This window comes from Jaculus jaculus, chromosome 8 (assembly GCF_020740685.1).
Source record: "Jaculus jaculus isolate mJacJac1 chromosome 8, mJacJac1.mat.Y.cur, whole genome shotgun sequence".
NCBI lineage: Eukaryota > Metazoa > Chordata > Mammalia > Rodentia > Dipodidae > Jaculus > Jaculus jaculus.
Window position 1 is genome coordinate 125,845,286 of NC_059109.1, and position 23,005 is coordinate 125,868,290.

General features: G+C 47.6%; 2 protein-coding genes across 2 annotated transcripts in view; one reads left to right on the forward strand and one right to left on the reverse strand.

Annotated features, from left to right (window-relative positions):
- Positions 1-20,250, reverse strand: Tnnc2 (troponin C2, fast skeletal type). Its single transcript, XM_045155835.1, has 6 exons — positions 20,154-20,250; positions 1,128-1,179; positions 897-1,040; positions 687-801; positions 384-520; positions 1-153 (listed from the first exon to the last, which is right to left on the reverse strand). Exons 2-6 carry the CDS (start codon positions 1,135-1,137, stop codon positions 122-124), a joined length of 438 nt encoding a protein of 145 aa, XP_045011770.1. The 5' UTR covers positions 1,138-1,179; positions 20,154-20,250; the 3' UTR covers positions 1-121.
- Snx21 (sorting nexin family member 21) overlaps positions 19,492-23,005 on the forward strand; it is an 8,182-nt gene continuing 4,668 nt past the window's right edge. The window contains exons 1-2 of the mRNA XM_004663904.3: positions 19,492-19,756; positions 20,207-20,364. Coding sequence (XP_004663961.1) covers positions 19,495-19,756; positions 20,207-20,364 — 420 coding nt within the window. The 5' untranslated portion in view covers positions 19,492-19,494. The remainder of the gene's footprint in view (positions 19,757-20,206; positions 20,365-23,005) is intronic.

The window sequence follows — 23,005 nt, forward strand, 5'->3', positions numbered from 1 at the left end:
TATTCCTTCCAGGCACAGAACCCGAATGGGCCGCACCTCGCTGATGGAGAGAGGAAGGACGGGCAAGGGTGGAGCTGCCCAGGGGCCCCCGAGATCTGGGGTGGAAGCGATGGTCCACTCCTTACTGCACGCCTTCCATCATCTTCAGGAACTCTGCACCGGGAGGAAAGGAGGAGGAGGAAGAGGAGTCAAAGCGGGGTGCGGGGAGAGGGGGGTTCCCCGCACCAGGAGAGATGTTTCCTAAATCCCCCCGAAGCTGCCAGAGCATCCTACCCGCCCTGGGGGGGAACTTGATCAGGCTCCTCCCCAGCCCAGTGCCCAAGGCCGAGGGCACCCGCTTGGGTGGCAAGCTGCGCCCCTGCGCCTTCCCGCGGGGTCCTCACCGTCGAAGTCGATGCGGCCGTCGTTGTTCTTGTCGCCGTCCTTCATCAGGGATTCGATCTCGTCGTCCGTCACGTGCTCCCCGGAGGCCCTGAAAATCTCGGCCAGCTCCTCAGCGTCGATGTAGCCGTCTGCGTTCCTTTGGGTGGGTGGGGGGGGCACGGGGGTGGAGGGACAGGGGCGGGGACCACGCTGGGAACCGCTCACCCCCTCATCCTCCCCAGCCGCCCAGAACCTTCCATCCTGGCCCGGCCCTCCCGCTCCGTGGGCTCCCACGTCCGTGCGCCCCAGATACCCAAGCGCACCTGTCGAAGATGCGGAAGCACTCGGCCAGCTCCTCCTCGCTCTTCCCCTTCGCATCCTCTTTCATCTGGCGCACCATCATGACCAAGAACTCCTCGAAGTCGATGGTACCGCTGCCTACGGGGGACCCGGAGGTGGGCTGAGCCTAGCCCTGGGGACGCCCTGCCTCTCCCCCACCGGCCCCTGCCTTCTTGGAAGACCGCCGAGCTCACCATCCTCGTCCACCTCCTCGATGATGGCATCCAGCTCCTCTTTGGTGGGGGTCTGACCCAGCATCCTCATCACCGTGCCCAGCTCTTTGACGCTGATGTCCCCACCGCCATCAGCATCAAACATGTCAAAGGCAGCCTTGAACTCTGGTCGGGCAGACAAGAGTGGAGGGTCAACCCCACACCTACCCTTCCCCGATCCTGGTTCTCCCCCTCGGCTGCCATCTCACCCACCAGCTATCATCTCCTCGCTGAGGTACGACCTGGCCTCAGCCTGCTGGTCCGTCTGCAGACAACAGAGAGGAGAGAGTCAGTCAGAGAGTGGATGGCACAGACTCACATCATATTTTTTTGAGGGGGGGGTTGTTCGAGGTAGGGTCTCTTTCTAGCCCAGGCTGACCTGGAATTTACTCTGTAGTCTCAGGGTGGCCTCGAACTCACAGCAATCCTCCTACCTCTGCCTCTCAGGTGCTGCGATTAAAGGTGTGCACCACCACGCCCCGGTCCCCAACCTTCATTTCCATGACCCTCCTCCCAGGAAGAACAATTCCAAGCCTGGCAAACCACCTGTGTGCCCCTCAAGCCCCAAACTGAGGAGATAAGATGGACATCATGCTCACAGCCTTTTCAATTTATCCATCAAAGCCAGTAACTGAGGGCAAAACAGTTAGCAAGCCTTCCTTTCTTCTCGATTTTCAGGGACAAGATAAAATTAGGGATGGGAATGGGGATTTGTCTTCTGTCCACACATTCTAGCATGATTTTTCTAGTTTCCCCTAGGTGCTAACTGCCTGGCACTTTAATAGTTGCTCTATAAATATTTGTCCTCAAATAAATAATGCCATGCAAAAGTTACTGAGCAGGCCAGGCATGGTGGCGCATGCCTTTAATCCCAGCACTCAGGAGGCAGAGGTAGGAGGATCGCCGTGAGTTCGAGGCCACCCTGAGACTCCATAGTGAATTCCAGGTCAGGCTGAGCTAGAGTGAAACCCTACCTCGACACAAAAAAAAAAGTTACCGAGCAACTGCTAAGGGCTCAGATACTGGGACCACCAAGAAGAGATAGACACCTCCTCCCTGGGGGAGTTTGCACATGTGGAAACTTTAAGCTTCCTTATGATACAGTTACTGGACATTAAATATGTCTCATACTGGGCAGAAGGTGTTGGGGCCTTAGTGTGGAAATAAGATTTTGTTTGGTTTTGAATTTTTTTTTTTTTTTTTTGAGACAAGTCTCAATGTGCACTTTCGTGTGGCCTGGAACTAGGGTAGCCCAGGCCTGCTTCAAACTCAAGATCCTCCTGCCTCAGCCTCCTGAGTGCTGAGGTTACAGGCGTATGCCGCTGTATCTGGCTCTGAAGTGAAGATTTATGTGGGATTTTCCAGGTCTCATCCAAGCCGGGCCATCTGCATGAGAGACCTTGGACTCCGGCTGATGGTGAGGAAGGGGTGAGGAGTCCTTGGCGTGCTCCAGCCAGCTGGCCTGGATCCTCTTCCCTTCCCCCACCCCTTGCACTGAGCCAGAAGGGCAGGCTATTTTTGGTCGGGTATGGGCACAACAGCTGGACTCCAGGGTCTAGTTACTCCTTGAAGTGAAGTGGGAAGGAGAATCTCAGAGAAAAATGGCAGCCCCAAATTAGGACCCCTCTGTGGATGGCCTGAGCCTGGTTAACTCTGGCCTGTCACACACAGTCCTTTCCCTTCTTCCCCAAGACTCTTGGAGGCCGGCACCTGAGTGGACTCTAGGCCCTGCAGATTTGCTACCTTCCAAAGAAGCCTTTTTTTTTCTGTCACTGACCCTCGTGGTTTGGCTGGACTTAGGAAGCCCACTCTAGCCTTGCCTCACGAGGTGACTCCTGCCCTCGGGGTCCCCATCTCTACTATGAAGTAGACAGGCTGAGTCCCACTCTGCGGGAAGACTCAGAGTCACCAGCCTTAGGGGTTAGACTACTGGACTATCCCGACCAACCCTCTCCATCCAAGAGAAGCCACAGTCTTTTCAGATTTCTCCAAGGGTCCTGGGTTCCAGCAACGGTCATGCTCTACCTTCAGACGTCCAAGTTACTGTCTGGCCTGACAGGGGCTCACAAGCACTCAGGTGAGGGAGATTCCAGTGCCACCTCCTCCTTACCATGGTTGCGGCTCACTGGGACTCCTCTGATGTGGGTCTTCCTCCTGGCACACCACCTCCCAAAGATGCCCTGGCACTCTCCAGCCTCCCAGATTTGTAGGGGCACCCTCTCCTCCCACCTCCCTGCTCCCCACGACTAAACACCCTGTCCAATCACATCGTGGGGTCAGCAAGCCCCACCTCTCTCAGAATCCTAGCCCATTACCTAATTTAGCCAAGGGCCCTTGCAGGGAAATTTAAGCCTCCCGAGCAGGTGGCAAGCTCTGACGTCCTAGATTCTTATGTGAAGGGTCTGCCCTGCTCCACCACTTTAAAGGACCCCCACCCCTTCCCACCTCCACAGGACGCACACTTGCTTCGAGATGGGTGAGGAAGGTCAGAATAGTGACAAGGTGTGGCATGGTAGAATGGAAAGAGCACAGACTTGAAATACAAAATCTAAGATCCAGTCCAGCCTCCGTGAGCCAAATGACCTTGGGCAACTGGCGATATGACTCCAAGCACACTTTCCTTAAAGTGTGAGGTGGATGTGGTCATAACCTCGCCCACAGAGAGACAGACCATAGCAAATGGAAACCAAGGTGTAAGTGGCCCAGCTTGAGCCAGATTCATAGGGTTGGTGTTTGACAAGTGGAATCTTCTGTCTTTGACTCGGTAAGGAGCAGTGGCCGAGGAAGAGAGGCCATCGTTCACTGAACTTCCACGGCCACCAACGCGATGCAAAGCATTTTGACCACGTGATCTCATCTAGTAGCCATCCTATGAGGTGGCCACTATTATTATCCTCCTTTGACTGGAGGGCTTTTTGAGTCAGAAAAGTCTATATAAGAATGTTGGGGGTGGAGAGATGGCTTTAGTGGATAAGGTGTTTGCCTGTGAACCTAAAAACCCAGGTTCAATTCCCCCGTACCCAGTAAGCCAGATGCACATGGTGGCACATGGAGGTCTAGTGTAGTGGCTTAGAGACCATGGCACACCCATTTTTTTTCCTCTCTATCTCTCTTTCAAATTTTTCTTTTTATTTATTTACTTATTTACTTATTTACTTATTTATTTTGGTTTTTCGAAGTAGGGTCTCACTCTAGCCCAGGCTGACCTGGAATTCACTATAGAGTCTCAAGGTGGCCTCGAACTCACAGCGATCCTCCTACCTCTGCCTCCCGAGTGCTGGGATTAAAGGCGTGTGCCTCTCAAATATTTTTTAAAGAATGTTGGAAATTTGTGTGTGTGTGTGTGTGTGTGTGTGTGCGCACATGTGCACGTGTGCAGGCATACGTGTGCCACAACACATGTATGGAGATCAGAAAAAACAACATCAGGCTGTTGAGATGGCAAGTTAAGTCACTTGCCTGCAAAGCCTAAGGACCCAGGTTCGATTTCCCAGTAGCCACGTAAACCAGATGCAAAGGTGGCATGTGCATCTGGAGTTCATTTGCTATGGCTGGAGGCCCTGGTGTGCCCATTCTCTGTCTCTTTGTCTCTCTCTTTCAAATAGATAAACAAATAAGCTGGGCATGGTGGCACACACCTTTAATCCCAGCACTCGGATGGCAGAGGTAGGAGGACTGCTGTGAGTTCGAGGCCACCCTGAGATTACAAAGTGAATCTAGGTCAGCCTGGGCTAGAGTGAGACCCTACCTCAAAAAATAAAGTAAAAATTGATAAATAAATAAATTTTTTCATTTTTTACAAAAAGGGACAACCTCAGGGTGTAGGTCTTTGCCTTATTTAAGATAAGATCTCTTGTTTTTTGCTGCTGTGAATAGAGAAAGTACCAGACTGGCTGACCTGTGGGCTTAGAGATTCATTAAGCTTCCCATTGCCACAGGAACATTGGGATCACAGATGCATGTGCATGGGTGTGGCTTTATGTGGGTTCTGGGGAGTTGAACTCTGATCATCAGATTTGTGCAGCAAGCTTTTATTTTATTTTATTTTATTTTATTTTATTTTTATTTTTTGGTTTTTTGAGGCAGAATCTCACTCTAGCTCAGGCTGACCTGAAATTCACCTTGGAGTCTCAGGGTGGCCTCGAACTCATGGTGGTCCTCCTACCTCTGGGTCCAGAGTGCTGGAATTAAAGGCATGCGCCACCAAGCCTGGTCGCAGCAAGCACTTTTAAACGCTAAGCCATTTCTTCAGCCCCTTCCCTACTTTGTTTTGAGACAGGGGTTCACACATCCTAGGTTAGCCTTGGACTCCATATGTAGCCAAAGAAACAATCAACTTCCTTTTACTACTTTTTAAAAAGTTGAGCTGGTCCCAGCACTCGGGAGGCAGAGGTAGGAGGATTGCCGTGAGTTCGAGGCCACCATGAAACTTCATAGTGAATTCCAGGTCAGCCTGGGCTAGAGTGAGACCCTACCTCAAAAAAAAAAAAAGAGAGAGACAGAATTAGCTGGGCGTGGTGGCACACACCTTTAAAAAAGGCCACCCTGAGAGTACATTGTGAATTTGAGGTCATCCTGAGCTAGAGTGAGACCCTACCTTTAAATACAAAAAAAAAAAAAAAAAAAAAAAAGCTTGATGTATTTTTAAAAAATGAAATAAGAACTGAAAATGAAGATTCTTCCAGGTATGGTGGTGCATGACTTTAATCCCAGAATTTGGGAGGCCACAGTAGGAGGCTTGCTGTGAGTCTGAGGCCAGCATGAGACTTCTTAGTGAATTCCAGGTCAGCCTGGGATAGACTGAGACCCTACCTCAAAAAAAAAAAAAAAAATCCAGGCTGACCTGGAATTCACTAGGTAGTCTCAGGGTAACCTCAAACTCACGATGATCCTCCTACCTCTGCCTCCCAAGTGCTGGGATTAAAGGCATGCACCACTATGCCCAGCTAAGTAAAATATTTTTTTAAATTAGATTCTGCAGCCGGGTGTGGTGGCACACACCTTTAACCCCAGCACTCAGGAGGTAGAGGTAGGAGGATCGCCATGAATTTAAGGCCACCCTGAGACGACAGAGTTAATTCCAGGTCAGCCTGGACAGGAGTGAGACCCTACCTTGAAAAGAAAAAAGAAAAAAATTAGGTCCTGCCGGGCATGGTGGTGCATGCCTTTAATCCCAGCACTCGGGAGGCAGAGGTAGGTGGATTGCCATGAGTTCGAGGCCACCCTGAGACTACCTAGTGAATTCCAGGTTAGCCTGAGCCAAAGTGAGACCCTGCCTCAAAAAAAACAAACAGAATAAGGTTCTGGGAGGCTGGAGAGGTAGTTTAGCAGCTAATGTTCTTGCCTGCAAAGCCAAATGACCCAGGTTCAATTCACCAGGACCCACGTAAGCCAGCTATACAAGGTGTTGCATGTGTCTGAAGTTTATTTCAGCAGATGGAGGCCCTGACATGCCTATTCTCTCTTTCCCTCTCTAATAAAAAAATAAATGTTGTGTTTTTTTTTTTCTTTTTAAGTCCCTATCGGGCTAGAGGGATGGCTTAGCAGTTAAGGCGTTTGCTGCAAAGCCAAAGGACCCAGGTTCAATTCCCCAGGGCCCACGTTAGCCAGATGCACAAGAGGTGCATGTGTCTGGAGTTCTTTTGCAGTGGCTGGAGGCCCTGGCATGCCCATTCTCTCTCACTCTCTTCTCTCTCCCCCTCTTTCTCTTTCAAATAAATAAATAAATATATATATTTTTAGCCGGGAATGGTGGTGCATGCCATTAATCCCAGCACTCAGGAGGCAGAGGTAGGAGGATCGCCATGAGTTTGAGGCCACCCTGAGAATACATAGTGAATTCTAGGTCAGCCTGGACCACAGTGAAACCCTACCTTGAAAAGCCAAGTTCATATATATATATATATATCTAATTCCAGTATTTAGGAAGCAGAGGTAAGAGGATCGCTATGAGTTCAAAGCCAACCTGAGACTAATAGTGAGTTCCAGGTCAGCCTGGACTAGAGAGAGGTCCTGCCTTGAAAAACAGAACAACAACAACAACAAAAAAGATGCTAAGGGCTGGAGAGATGGCTTAGCGGTTAAGCGCTTGCCTGTGAAGCCTAAGGACCCTGGTTCGAGGCTCGGTTCCCCAGATCCCACGTTAGCCAGATGCACAAGGGGGCGCACGCGTCTGGAGTTCGTTTGCAGAGGCTGGAAGCCCTGGCGCGCCCATCCTCTCTCTCTCCCTCTATCTGTCTTTCTCCCTGTGTCTGTCACTCTCAAATAAATAAATAAAAAATGAACAAAAAATATTTAAAAAAAAAAAAAAAAAAGATGCTAAAAGTTATTTTAAAAAGAAAATGGAGTACAATGATTGAGATGGGGAGGTAATATGATGGAGAATGGAATTTCAAAGGGGAAAGTGTTGGGGGGGAGGGAGGGAATTATCTTGGGATATTTTTTTATAATCATGGAAAATGTTAATAAAATTTATAAAAAAGAAAAAGAAAAAAGATAAAAAAGAAAATGGGCCGGGCCTGGTGGCACATGCCTTTAATCCCAGTACTCAGGAGGCAGAGGTAGGAGGCTTGCCATGAATTCAAGGCCACCCTGAGACTCCATAGTGAATTCCAGGTCAGCCTGAGCTAGAGTGAAACCCTACCTCGAAAAGCCAAAAAAAAAAAAAGAAGGGCTGGAGAGATGGTTTAGCAGGTAAGACACTTGCCTGCAAAGCCAAAGGACCCAGGTTCAACTCCCCAGGACCCACGTGAGCCAGATGCACAAGGTGGCACATGCATCTGGTTCATTTGTAGCAGCTGGAGGCCCTGATGTGCCCATTCTATTTACATCTGACTCTTTCTCCCTTCATTTCTCTCAAATAAATAAATAAAAGTAAAATATAAGCCGGATGTGGTGGCACACGCTTTTAATCCCAGAACTCAGAAGGCAGAGGTAGGTGGATTGCTGTGAGTTCAAGGCCACCCTGAGACTACATACTGAATTCCAGGTCAGCCTGGGCTACAGCAAGACCCTACCTTGAAAAAATAAAGTAAAATGTTAAAATAGAAAAGAAAAGAAAAAGCTGGGAATGGTGGCTCATGCCTTTATTCCCAGCACTTAGGAGGCAGAGGTAGGAGGATCACTGAGTTTGAGGTCACCCTGAGACTACATAGTGAATTTAAGGTCAGCCTGACCTAAAGTGAGACCCTACCTCAAAAAAAAAAAAAAAAAAGAAAGAAAGAAAAAGGAAAGGAAAGGAAAAGAAAGAGAGAGAGGAAGGAAGGAAGGAAGGAAGGAAGGAAGGAAGGAAGGAAGGAAGGAAGGAAGGAAGGAAGGAAGGAAGGAAACAGAAAAAAAAATTAGAAAATATGTAGGGCTGGAGAGTTAGCTCGTGGGTAAAAGCACTTGTCATGAAAGCATGACTTTGGATCTCCAAAGCCCACATGCATCCAGAATCCGTAGCAAGTCTGTAGCCCCAGAATACCTATGGCAAGATGGGAGGCAGAGGCAGGAGAATCCCTGGAAGCTAACAGGTCAGTTAGCCTAGTATGTGCGGTAGTGAACAACTGACCCTGCCTCAAAGCAGGTGGAAGGCAAGGACAAACACCGAGGTTTTCTTCTGACCTTCACTCATGAGCCGTGGCACCCATTACACCCACACTCATATCATACCTACGTACAAATATAAATTAATAATAGTATATGAAGTACAAGAGAGGGGGGACATCTAGTCCCTTTTGAGAGCTCAGTGAAGACAGATGAAGGAAGTTAGCCGCTGGTCTTGAGCAGAAATTCCAAAGAGGACGCACCCAGAGAACCCATGGGAGCAGGCAGAGGAGGAGGAGGATGAGTAAAAGCTTGCAGACAGTGGCTACGTGAATAGAAAGAGAGCTGTGGTATCTAAGAGCATGGTTTGGGGCCAAGAAATGGGGCACTGGACACCAAGGAAGGCAGATGGACAGTGACAACTGGCTGTGCCTTTCCCTATATATAGACATTCCCAAGAAAGCTCAGAGGAGCCAGGCCAGTCCAAATAAGGCCTCCCCCAGCCAGGAAGAAAGCCAAAATTCCATACTTGGGGGAGTCCAACTTGGACACTGGATCCACCTGATCTCTGGAACAGAAGGTATGGAACCCTCAGCCATCGCTGATCATTAGTTTGTTCCTCTGTTGATTCAAGGAAATGGAAAAGGACTAGGTTCCTCAGTGTGGAGCAAGGTCCCAACTAGACCTCCAATCTTACTCCCTCCTCACCTTGTATGCTGCTCTGCATTGGTCAGACATAAAATCTGTTGCGAACACCACACCTTGGGCTTTTCCATACACTGTGGTTTTTTTTTTGTTTTTTTTTTTTCCCCCACCTGCCTAAAATTCCCATCTTCCAGGCTGGGGAGATGGCTCAGTAGTCAAGGTACCTGCTTGTAAAAGCCTTCTGGCCTGGGTTCAGTTAAGCAGTACCCACATAAAGCCAGATGCACAAAGTGATGCGTGCAGGTTCAAGAGGCCCTGGTGCACCCATTCTGTCTCTTTCTCTTTATTTCTTTTATTTTATTTTGGTGTTTTGGTTTTTCAAGGTAGAGTCTCACTGTAGTCCAGGCTGAACTGGAATTCACAATGTAGTCTCAAGGTGGCCTCTAACTTTTGGTGACATCTCTTACCAAGTGCTGGGATTAAAGGCATGCACCACCATACCTGGCTTATTATTGTTGTTATTTCTTGGTTAATCGAAGTAGGATTTAACACTAGCCCAGGCTGGCCTGGAATTCACTATGTAATGTCTGGGTGGCCTCAAACTCATGGTGATCCTCCTACCTCTGCCTCCCAAGTGCTGGGATTAATGGCAGGGGACACCACACATGGCTTTATTTATTTATTTATTTATTTATTCTTGGTTTGTTTTTCTGAAGTTGGGTCTCATTCTAGCTCAGGTTGACCTGGAGTTCACTATGTAGTCTCAGGTTGGCCTTAAACTCACAGTGATCCTCCTACCTCTGCCTCCCGAGTACTGGGATTAAATGCATGTGCCACCACGCCCAACCAAATTACAGTCCTTCTTTCTTTCTTTCTTTCTTTCTTTCTTTCTTTCTTTCTTTCTTTCTTTCTTTTTTTCAAAGTAGGGTCTCACTCTAGCCCAGACTGACCTGGAATTCACTATGGAATCTCAGGGTGGCCTCGAACTCACAGCGATCCTCCTACCTCTGCCTCCTGACTGCTGGGATTAAAGGCATGCACCAACACGCCCGGCTTTACAATCTTCCTTTCTTTCTTTCTTTTTGTTGTTGTTTATTTGAGAGTGACAGACAAAGGGAGAAAGAGGCAGAGAGAGAATGATCACACCAGGGCTTCCAGCCACTGCAAACGAACTCCAGACGTGTGGGCCACCTTGTGCATCTGGCTTACATGGGTCCTGGGGAAATCAAACCTCATACCAGGGTCCTTAGGCTTCACAGGCAAGCATTTAACTGCTAAGCCATCTCTCCAGCCCCTTTGCTCAGTTTTAATATCACTTCTTCCTGGATCCTTCCCTCCCCATGCTCAGGCCAGGGGGCTCAAGGTGGTCTCCTGTAGTTCCTGCCATTGCAGCACTGAGCATCCTTTATGATCACAGCCTGTTCTGATATCCACAGATCAGTTGCTTTCTTGTTCAACATCCAATTTCCCAAGACTTGTCACTTGACCCTTGACACTTAACAGATATCTAAGAAATACTGAACTCTGTGTAAGAAAAACAACTGAGAGGCATTTGGTTCCAGAAAAGGAGGAACTTCCTGACAGGCTCTGAACAGTAATGGAAAGTAATAAGCTATACTATACTGTGCTATAAGCTCTTGTCAGGAGTGTGGTGGTGTATGCCTTTTTTGTTGTTGTTGCACATGTCTTTAATCTCAGCACTTGGAAGACAGAGGTAGGAGGACTGCTGTGAGTTTGAGGCCAGCCTGGGACTACAGTGAGACTCTACCTGAAAAAAAAAAAAAAAGAAAGAAAGTAGGCTTTATCCCAAAGATGCAGGGATGGTTCAACATATGCAAATCAATAAATGTAATACATTATATAAATGGACTGAAGGACAAAAATTACATGAGCATCTCATTAGATTCAGAAAAAGCATTAGGCAAAACCCAACATCCCCTCATGATAAAAATCCTACAGAGACTGGGAATAGAAGGAACATATCTCAATATAATAAAAGCTATTTATGACAAGCCTACAGCCAATATATTACTAAATGGGGAAAAATTTGAAGCTTTTCCACTAAAACCAGAAACAAGACAAGGGAGTCCACTGTCCCCACTTTTATTTAATATAGTTCTGGAAGTCTTAGCCATAGCAAAAAGGCAAGAGACACACATAAAAGGATACAAGTTGAAAAGGAAGAGATCAAATTGTCATCATTTGCAGATGACATGATTCTATACATAAAGGACCCTAAAGACTCTATCAGCAAACTGTTAGAGCTGATAAACACCTATAGCCATGTAGCAGCATACAAAATAAACACACAGAAATCAGTAGCCTTCCTATATACTAACAACAAACACACAGAGGATGAACTTAAGAGAATCATTCCCATTCACAATTTCATTAAAAATAAATAAGTAAACAAAGTGGGCTGGAGAGATGGCTTAGTGGTTAAGTGTTTGCCTGTGAAGCCTAAGAACCCTGGTTCAAGACTCAATTTCCAGTAAGCCAGATGCTCAAAGCATGCATCTGGAGTTTGTTTACAGTGGCTGGAGGCTCTGGTGCACTCATTCTCTCTCTCTCCTCTCTCTCTCTCTCTCTCTCTCTCTCTCTCTCCTTCTCTCTGCCTCTTTCTCTTTCATTCTCAAACTAAAATAAATAAATAAACAAAATAAAAATAAATCTTAAAAAAATAAAAAACAAATAAAGTACCTTGGAATAAACCTAACCAAGGAAGTGAAAGATCTCTACAATGAAAATCTTAAAACACTCAAGTGAGAAATTGCAGAAGATACTAGGAAATGGGAAGACATCCCTTGTTCTTGGATTGGAAGAATCAATATTATGAAAATGGCAATCTTACCAAAAGTAATCTACACATTTAATGCAGTCAAAATTCCATGGCATTCTTCATGGAAATAGAAAAAAACAATCCAATAATTCATTTGAAAGCACAAAAAAATCCCAAATATCTAAAACAATTTTGAGCAACAAAAATAAGGCTTACCTTACCTTATCTGATGTTAATCTGTACTGCAGAGCCATAGTAACAAAAACAGCATGGTACTGGCACAAAAGCAGATATGTAGATCAATGGAACAGAATAGAGGACCCAGATGTAAGTCTGGGCAGCTATAGCTACCTGATCTTCGACAAAAATGCTGAAAATACTCATTGGAGAAGAGACAGCCTCTTCAGCAAATGGTGCTGGGAAAACTGGGTACGTATAGGTAGAAGGATGAAAATAGATCTTTATCTCTCTCCATACACAAGAATTAAGTCCAAATGGATCAAAGACCTTAATATTAGACCTGAAACTCTGAAACTGCTAGAGGAAAAAGTAGGGGAAACCCTTCAACATATTGTCATAGGCAATGACTTTCTGAATATAACCCCAATTACTCAGGCAGATTAACTGCTGGGACCTCATGAAATTACAAAGCTTTTGTACAGCAAAGGACACTGTGAATAGAGCAAAGAGGCAACCTACAGAGGAGAAGTGACAGAGGAGTGCTCAGCACTGAAATATCTCTATCACACTTTCCAAGGCTCAGGGTCCATTGCCGAAGATGTGGCAGAAAGAATGCAAGAGCCAAAGGAAGGGTAGGATTCCTTACAACATGCTCCTCCAGACACAAAATGGCCTGTATATCCATGACCTCATAGTGCCTGACACTACCTACACAAGACCATTTTAATAGGGGGAAAAGATGATGACATCAAAATAAAAGAATAAATAAAAGAGACTGGTTGAGAGGGGAGAGGGAACATGAAGGAGAGTGGAGTTTCACAGGGGAAAGAGGAGGGAGGGAGGGAATTACTATGTAATATTGTTTACAATCATGGATGCTGCCAATAAAAATAATAATAAAAGCCGGGCATGGTGGCGCACGCAGCAGCTGGGAGACAAGTAGGAATTCGAGGCCACCCTGAGACTACATAGTGAATTCCAGGTCAGCCTGGGCTAGAGTGAATCCCTACCTCAAAAGACAAAAATTAATAATAATATAAATAATAATAATAATAATAATTAGGACTGAGGAAATGGCATGCAGTTAAGGCCTTTGTCTGCAAAGCCTAAGGACCCCGGTTCGATTCCCCAGGACCCCGTAAGCCAGATGCACAAGGGGGCACATGCATCTGGAGTTCATTTGCAGTGGCTAGAGGCCCTGGTGCATTCATTCTCTCTGCTTCTTCCTCTCTCTCTTTCTCTCTTTTTCTCAGATAAATAAATAAATAAAATATTTTAAAAATAAAGCCAGGAGTGGTGGCACACGCCTTTAATCCCAGCACTTGGGAGGTAGAGGTAGGAGGATTACTGTGAGTTTGAGGCCACCCTGAGACTACATAGTGAATTCCAGGTCAGCCTGAGTTGAGCTAGAGACCCTACCTCAATAAGCCAAAAAAAAAAAAAAAAGAAGAAGAAGAAGAGGGAAAGGAAGTAATGGGCTCTGACTCTGGGTATGGATAAGACCAATGACCATTCTTTGGTGAGGCTGTAGATGGATGGCCATCTCTTGGAAAGGCTGTAGAGAAATGACCACACGAACTCTAGGGGTAGTGAAGAGTACACACCATCAAGAGAGATCTTTGGGGTCAGGAAGATGGTTCAGTGGTTAAAGGCACTTGCTTGCAAAGCCTGTTGGCCTAGGTTTGATTCCTCAGTAACCATGTAAAGCCAGACAGATGCACAAAGTGGCACATGCTTGTGGAATTTGTTTGCAGTGACAGGAGGCCCTTCCTTATTTTTTTCCTTAGCAGATTTCTACTCATGGTTTTATGATCATCATCTTTCACATTTTGTTTTTATTTATTTATTAGAGAGAGAGAGAATGGGCGCACCAGGGCTTCCAGCCACTGCAAATAAATACAAGTGCAATAACTACTAGGCAATCTCTCCACCCCCTTTTTTACTTTTCTTTTCGAATTTTTATTAACAACTTCCATGCTTATAAAAATATCCCATGGGAAATGCAGATTAAAACTACATTGAGATTCCATCTCACTCCTGTCAGATTGGCCACCATCATGAAAACAAATGATCATAGATGTTGGCGGGGATGTGGAAAAAAAGGAACCCTTCTGCACTGCTGGTGGGAATGCAATCTGGTCCAGCCATTGTGGAAAACAGTGTGGAGGTTCCTAAAGCAGCTAGAGATTGATCTACCATATGACCCAGCTATAGCACTCCTAGGCATATATCCAAAGGACTCATCTCATTTCCTTAGAAGTACATGCTCAACCATGTTTATTGCTGCTCAATTTATAATAGCTGGGAAATGGAACCAGCCTAGATGTCCCTCAACAGATGAGTGGATAATGAAGATGTGGTACATTTATACAATGGAGTTCTACTCAGCGGTAAAGAAAAATGAAGTTATGAAATTTGCAGAAAAATGGATGGACCTGGAAAGTATTATACTAAGTCAGGTAACCCAGGCCCAGAAAGCCAAGCGCCACATGTTCTCCCTCATATGGGGATCCTAGCTACAGATGACTGGGCTTCTGTGTGAGAATGAAAATACTTAGTAGCAGAGGCCAGTAAGTTGAAAAGGAGACATAAAGGGTGGAGAAAGGAAGGGAGGAGGATACTTAATAGGTTGATATTGTATATATGTAATTACAATGATTGTAATGGGGAGGTAATATGATTGAGAATGGAATTTCAAACGGGGAAAGTGTGGGGGTGGGGAGGGAGGGAATTACCATGGGATATATTTTATAATCATGGAAAATGTTAATAAAAATTTAAAAAAAAAATGAAAACAAACAAAAAAAAAATATATCCCATGGGCTGGAGAGATGGCTTAGCGGTTAAGCGCTTGCCTATGAAGCCTAAGGACCCCAGATCAAGGCTCAATTCCCCAGGACCCACGTTAGCCAGATGCACAAGGGGGCACATGCATCTGGAGTTCATTTGCAGTGGCTGGAAACCCGGGCGTGCCCATTCTCTCACTATCTATCTGCCTCTTTCTCTCTCTCTCTCTCTCTGTCACTCTCAAATAAATAAATAAAAATGAACCAAAAAATACTTCTAAAAAATCCCATGTTAATATCCCCCTTCCCCCCACTTTCCCCTTTGAAACTCCATTCTCCATCATATCCCCTCCCCATCTCAATCAGTCTCTTTTATTTTGATGTCATGATCTTTTCCTCCTATTATGATGGCCTTGTGTAGATAGTGTCAGGCACTGTGAGGTCATGAATATCCAGGCCATTTGTGTCTGGAGGAGCATGTTGTAAGGAGTCCTACCCTTCCTTTGGCTCTTACATTCTTTCTGCCACCTCTTCCTCATTAGACCCTGAGCGTTGGAAGGTGTGATAGAGATATTGCAGTACTGAGCACTGCGGTCACTTCTTCCCAGCACCATGATACCTTCTGAGCTGTCCCAAGGTCACTGCCATCTGAAAAGAGAAGATTCTCTACCAAAAGTGAGAGTAACATTAATATAATGGTATGAACATTAAGAGAAGTGCTTACTGGGCAGTTTGATAAGCATAATATATACATTTAGCCAGACAGCAGCAGATGTTACACCCCTAGGGCTCATGACTACCCCTGTTATAAGTTTTCAATATTAGGGATGTATTCCCTCCCATGGAGCAGGCCTCCAGTCCAATTAGAGGTCAGTTGGTTTCCACCATGATAGACGTGCCACTATTGCACCCGTTGGCTCATTTGGCCTGGCTGACAAAATATAAGGCTTGCAGTGTCCACTATTGAGTATCTTCACTGGTGATTTCTCTCTTTCCCATTGAACTGCATGCAGCCTTGCTTCTTCCAGCTTTCTGTCAGCTAGTCTACATGGAGGAGGTTATCAGCTCAGTTCTAGCAGGGTTTCTCCATGACCTTGCAGCCCAAGTATGTGGAGTCTTCAACAATAGGGTCTTACCATCTATTCCTGGTGGGAAACCAAGGGCCTCAGCAATGGTCTGTAATGTTTTGGGGGCGTCAAAGACCTTCCTGGCCAACAACTCACTGGAAGGTATCCCACCCCTGGTACTGAAGATTTTCTAGCAACAATCTATGGCTCCTGAGTGGTTTTTTTTTTAAATTTTTCTCTTCTTTCCCCCCCCTCCCCCCAAGGTAGAATCTGTAGTCCAGGCTGACCTGGAATTCACTGTGTAGTCTCAGGGTGACCTCAAACTCATGGCAATCCTCCTACTGAAGCACCCTCAAGAGACCTAAGGGAAGCCATCTTGACATTCCCCAGGAGCTATAGGAGAAAAAAGACTAACACAGAACAGCTACAAGCCTGAGGACACGATTCCAATAAAGATATCTGGCGTTAGTTTTCCCCTAAAGTCAAGGCAACCTGGTACTCGGTACAAGCTGCATCCCGACATCTGGTGTTTGGTCTGGCCCTTATCTGGTGCTTACCCTCTGCTAACCGTCAAATTCTGCTCTTGTAAACCATGCTTGCTTGCCCTTGCAAAATTAATTATGGGAATCGGGGGAATGCTGAAGAACGAAGTGTAGGAATGTGGTTTTGCCTTTAAAAACTCATTGTAACCCAGGCATAGTGGCACATGCCTTTAATCCCAGCACTTGGGAGGCAGAAGTAGGAGGATCGCCATGAGTTCGAGGCCACCCTGAGACTACATGGTGATTTCCAGGTCAGCCTGAGCTAGAGCGAGACCCTGCCTCTAAAACCCAAAATATAAAAATAAAAATAAATAAAAACTCACTGGAGAGAGAGGCTGTTGTTCTTAGCATGCAGGTGTATGTAGAGAGACAGACGCCACCAGCTGGCCTGAATACTCTTTTTAAATTTTGTTTGGGTGGTCTTCTGTTCATTTCTGGTCTGGAGCTTGCTACACTACCTCTGCCTCCTGAGTACTGGGATTAAAGGCATGTGTTCTTTCTTTCTCTTTCTTCTTGTTCCTTTTTGTTGTCATGTATCCCAGGCTGGCCTTGAAGTTGTTCTCTAACTGAGGATGACCTTGAACTTCTGTTTCTCCTGCCTCCAACTCCTGAGTGTTAGGATACCCAGTTTATGTGATGCTGGGGATACAACCTAGTGCCTTGTGCATACTAGACTAGCACTCTCCCAACTGAGCTAAATCCCCAGCCCTTTTTTTTTTTATTTATTTATTTGAGAGAGAGAGAGAGAAAGGGGCAGATAGAGAGAAAGAGAGAATGGGCATGCCAGGACGTCTAGCCACTGAAAATGAACTCCATTCGCATGTGCCCCCTTGTGCATCTGGCTTACATGGGTCCTGGGGAATCAAGCCTTGAACCAGAGTCATTAGGCTTCACAGGCAAGCACTTAACTGCTAAGCCATTTCCCCAGCCCCCCCTTTTTTTTTCTTTTTAGATTATTTGTTTATTTATTAGAGAGAGAGAGAGAACAGTCACACCAGGGCCTCTAGCCACTGCAAATGAACTCCAGACACATGTGCCACCATGTATATCTGGCTTATGTGGGACCTGGAGAATCGAAACTGGGTCCTTAGGCTTCTCAGGCAAGTGCCTTAACCGCTAAGCCATCTCTCCAGCCCCTTTGTTTTGTTTAAGACAGGATCTCACGCTGTAGCCCTGGTTAGCCTTGAACCCACAATCTTCCTGCCTCAGCCTTGGGAATTACATACAGCACCACACCCAGGTGAACACTGACTTTGCATCCAGACTTGCGAGATAGATACAAGTTAACATTCACCAGTGGTTGGTAATTGAAGTGTGTCTTTTCCACCTACACCTTGCTTAAAAGCCCAGTTACAACTTCCCATTACAGACTTGAGTTCAAGTCCCAGCTACCCTATTTCTTGGATGTGGATTTTGGGACCATTATTGTCCACTATCTGGCTCCTCCTCAGGATCTTGTGAGGGTGAGCTGTGACATCAGGTAAAGTGCCTAGACCAGGATGCAGGACGCAATGGATCCCAGACAGTGAGACCCTTCTACTCCCATGCCAGTCAAGGAGGTAATTTTCCATTTAAAAGTATCTCCCCTCAGCCTGCTCCTGAACCGTCAAAATGTGCCCTGCTAGGGACCAAGATAAGCAGCAATAAAAGTTTCTTGCCTTTAATCCCAGCACTCGGGAGGCAGAGGTAGGAGGATCACCGTGAGTTCAAGACCACCCTGAGGCTACATAGTGAATTCCAGGTCAGCCTGGGCTACAGTGAGACCCTACCTCGAAAAAAATAAAAGTTTCCTTTTGTTTGTTTGGAAGTAGGGTCTCACTGTAGCCCAGGCTGACCTGGAATTTGTCTCAGGCTGGTCTTGATCTCCTAGTGATCCTCCTACCCCAGCCTTCAGAGTACTGGGGTTAAAGGCATGGGCTACCACGCCTTTAATGTAGTTTGTTGACCTACAGCTGCCCTGTAAAGGATAAACCATAGCGCTTCAGAGTAGCTGCTGAGATTACAGAAACCTCGAATGGGAAAAGAACAGTGTGCTTCAGGTCCCATGCTCAGAAACCCCTGGCGTGGTGGCACACGCCTTTAATCCCAGAGTTTGGGAGGCAGAGGTAGGAGGATCGCTGTGAGTTCGAGGTCAGTCTGAAACCATATAGTGAATTCCAAGTCAGCATGGGCTAGAACGAAACCCCACCTAGAAAAACAACAATAAATGAATAAATAATAAAAGCTCAGAAACCTTTGGCAAGTTGTGAGCCCTTGGACAAGTTACTCAGCTTCTGTGGGTCTGTCCAAAAGTTTGGCTGCTTCCCACAGCGAGGCTCAAATGAGAGTGTGAAAGCCCGAGGACGCAGTAGAAAACCGTAGTCGTTGCATAATTGACCTTTCCCCACAGCCTGCTCCTCCTCGAACACGGGACTAGGGTCCAAACAGGAGCTGAAAATTTTCGCAGTCTTTTTGTTTTGCACGAGGGGAAAAAAAAAAAAAAAAAAAAACCTGGGTTGTGAGAGGCCAGAACCCAATCTTGTCTGGGGCTTCAATTTTCTCTGGGTCAAGTTAAAGAGCGCTGGATGTAAATCGGGGGGCGGGGGGCACGCTGGGGCTGCGGGGGTGCAGGCGGAGACGGTTCGTTGCGCGGGAGGCCTGCGCTCGGCTGGCAGCAGCCCCAGGATTTCCCCGGGGCCCGCCGTCGGCCGCAGCAGCGCAGGGACCCGGGATTCGGGGCGGCTCCGGGAGCGGGCGGGGAGGAAGGCGTGGCGGCGGCAGGAAGCAGCCCGGGCGGCACCCGGATCGCAGGGAGAGGCGTCCCCTGCTGTACCCCCGGGGCGCTGGAGGTCGGGGCGCGCGAGGGCACCGGAGAGCACCCGCCTCCCCCCCCCAATCCCGAGGCCCGCCGCACGCTCGGGGGAACGGGGGGAGGAGTCCGGGGAGAGGGCGTGGCCTCGCCGTGCCTGGCCCCGCCCCCTGCCTCCGCGCCCCGCCGGGGGTCCTCCTCCCGCCCTCCCCGGGCCGGCGGGCGAGAGCGAGGCGCGCTCTGCCCGCCCCTCCCCGCAGGGTGCCATGGCCTCGCGGCTCCTGCACCGGCTGCGACACGCCCTGGCCAGCGATGGCCCCGGGGAGGCGGTGGCGGCGGGTCCCGAGGCCGAGCAGTTCCCCGAGAGCTCGGAGCTGGAGGACGACGACGCCGAGGGTCTGTCCTCCCGCCTCAGCGGCACCCTGAGCTTCACCAGCGCCGAGGACGACGAGGACGGCGAGGACGACGACGACGAGGCCGGCCACGACTCCTTGCCCTCCGGGGACGGGACGTCGGGAGAAGACGCAGGCGAGTGCGGGAGGACGGTGACGGGAGCACCCACCCCCACCCCCCAACACACACACACACACCCGGGCTCGGTTAGGCCTCCACCCTGGCCGCGTACCCGGGAGAGAGCATCCCGGGAGCCCCCCTCCCTCTAAGTGATCTAGCTGAAACTCTGACCCTTCTGTAAGCACTTCCGACCACCGCCTGGCCGTGTGACCTTGACCGAGTCACAGTACCCCAGAGGGCCACTTTGTCTCGGTTGTATTTATTTATTTTGTGGATAATGCTCAGGACCGGGGAAACAAATGTTATTGATGTTTTGGAAGGGTTTTGGAAGTGGAGGCATTTCGCGCCTACCATCTGCCGGGCACGGTGCCTGATGCCTATCCATTTGGGCAGAAATGGGCAGAAAGCCTACCTGGCTTCGATGGTGTAGGCCCCCTTGATGTGACTGGCCATGTGCTTGTGCAGAACGGAGCCCCCCATCTGATGGACAGCGAGGTAGTCAACTCCTGGCCCGGCAGCTGCAGGATTTCTGGAAGAAGTCCCGGAACACCCTAGTACCCCAGCGGCTGCTCTTTGAGGTGACCAGCGCCAATGTAGTCAAGGACCCTCCCTCCAAGTACGTGGTGAGTGAGGTTTCTGGAGCCCCTGGGCAATGAATGAATCGAGAGAAAGCAGAGAAGGCTACTGCTTTTTAAGGGTTCTGGCTGTGCAATCATTTAACAGACGAGAGCTGCGTCCAGGCAGGGGATGTAACTTGAGCAAATCCTCAGGCAAATGACAGGTACTCTGAGATTGAGTAAAGTGGAGGTTAAGGAGCTGCTTCCTATCCTGGCTTCGATATTAGGAGAACCACCTGTGTGTGTGTTGTCCCTAACCCCGTGGTTTTGCAAGGGACAGGCTTGAGACCCACCCATCATTTGCATGGATATGGAGTTAAGGAAAAACACATTAGAGATACTCCACTCACTGACCAGTGTTTTACCTTGGATGGGTCATGTAACCTTGAGGGGGCTCCCAGTTTCCTATCTGAGCAACAAGGGTAATTTAGCAGAGGATTATAGCTGGAGTTGAATGGGACCATGCACAAAGGGCTCTTAGCATGGTAACTGGCACTATGAAATACTCTGTGAAATGGTACCTATGTAGTTTCAGCATAATTAATCTGAAAATCCAAAATTTAAGATGCTGTGAAATCCACAGCTTTGGAGTGCCAACATGATGTCACAAGTGGAAAATTCCACACCTAACTTCATGTGGTCGAAATGTAGACACATTTTATTTTAAAGTATCACAGGGGCTGGAAAGATGACTCAGTGGTTAAAGGCACTTGTTTGCAAAGCCAGATGGCCTGAGTTCAGTTCCTCAGTACCCACCTAAGGCCAGATGCACAAAGTGGCTCGTGTGTCTGGAGTGAGTTTGCAGTGGCAAGATGCCTTGGCATTATCTCTCTCACCCCTCCTTCTTCCCCCCCCATCATTTTCTCTCTTTTTCTCTCCTTGCAAATAAATAATAAAATGAATATATTTAATAAAAATATTATGAAGGCACTTAGGAGGCTCAGACAGGAAGATTGTATGAGGCCAGCCTTGACTATATAGCAAATACCAGAACAGCCAGGTTTAAATAGCAACACACTGTCTTTAAAAAATACTACCCTTTATTTTTAAAAAATTTTTTGAGGCAAGCCCAACAGACTGTCCTTAGTTTGCTTTGTTTTTGTTTTTTGTTAAGTAGGGTCTTCCACTATCCCAGGCTGACCTGGAATTTACCATTCGTCTCAAGGTGGCCTCAAACTCACAGTGACCCACCTACCTCTGCTTCCCGAGTGCTGGAATTAAAGGCATGTGCTACCACGCCCCACCTTTTTTTTTTTTTTTGAGAGAAAGAGAATTTGTGCACCAAGGCCTCCAGCCATTGTAACCGAGCTCCAGATGCACGTGCCACCTTGTGTGCGTGTGACCTTGTGCTTGTCTCCTTTGGGCACCTGGCTTAAATAGGATGTGGAGAATTGAACATGGGCCCCTAGGCTTCGCAGGCAAGCGCCTTAACAGCTAAGCCATCCCTTCGGTCCTGCTCACACCTTTAATCCCAGCACTTGAGAGGCTGAAGTAGGAGGACCACTGTGAGTTTCAGGTCAGGCTGGACTACAGAGTAACTTCCAGGTTAGCTTGGGCTAGAGACCCTGCCTCAAAACAACAACAAAATCACTTGAAATGGGTTAATTCTATGGCATATGAAATACATCTCAATAAAACTTTTTTTTTTTTTTTTTTTTTTGGTTTTCCAAGGTAGGGTCTCACTCTAGCTCAGGCTGACCTGTAATTCACTAGGTAGTCTCAGGGTGCCCTCGAACTCATGGTGATCCTCCTACCTCTGCCTCCCAAGTGCTGGGATTAAAGGTGTGCGCCACCACACCCGGCTTCAATAAAACATTTTAAAAATGGAAAACCAGGCTGGGAATGTAGTTCAGTGGTAGAGTACTTGCCTAGCATGCTCAAAGCCCTTGTTTGATCCTTCAAACACTTGCGAAGTAAAGGCAGTAGGATCAAGAGTTCAAGGCCTACACAGTGGGTTCGAGGCAAGCCTGGGCTACATGAGACCCCATCTCAACAAACCACATTGTGTGTCATAAGGTACATATGAAATATAAATGAATTTTGTATTTAGCCTTGTGTCCCATCCTGAAGATGTCTGTGTGTGTGTGTGTGTGTGTGTGTGTGTGTGTGTGTGTGTGATTATGTGTATGTGCAGATTCTAAAATCTGAAGTCTCCTCCACAGATCTGGTCCCAACCCATTTTGGATAAGGGACCTGCATTGTTTACTGTCATTATTTAACTTTGGACTAGAAATGGCAGGTATCTAAGGTCTGCTGTGGGCTGCTTATAACCCAGGGAATCAGTTCTCCAGCACCCTAGGGGGCAGGGGGCTGGAGAGTAGTGTGGGGAAGGGCCAAGAGTCCCTGTTTTCCTTGCTGTGAAGGGAAGAGACTGAGATCTGCCAGGTCTGAAACCCAACTGGGCTGGCTGGTCCAGGCAGTGGCAGCTCCCTGCTTCTCACGCTTGTCCCTTTCACACCCTCCTCCAGACCTGACTCAACAGGACAGAGGGCCTGGGGCCCTGTCCCACATTTGGGCCTTTTCACACCCCTGTTGCTGTTAGTAACAAGGACCACACCCATGCTGTGGCTGTTGCAGTTGGAACAGGGACTGCTTTAGCTTTTATTTTTTCGGTGTTGATCAAATCTCCTGTATGGTGAGAAGATGC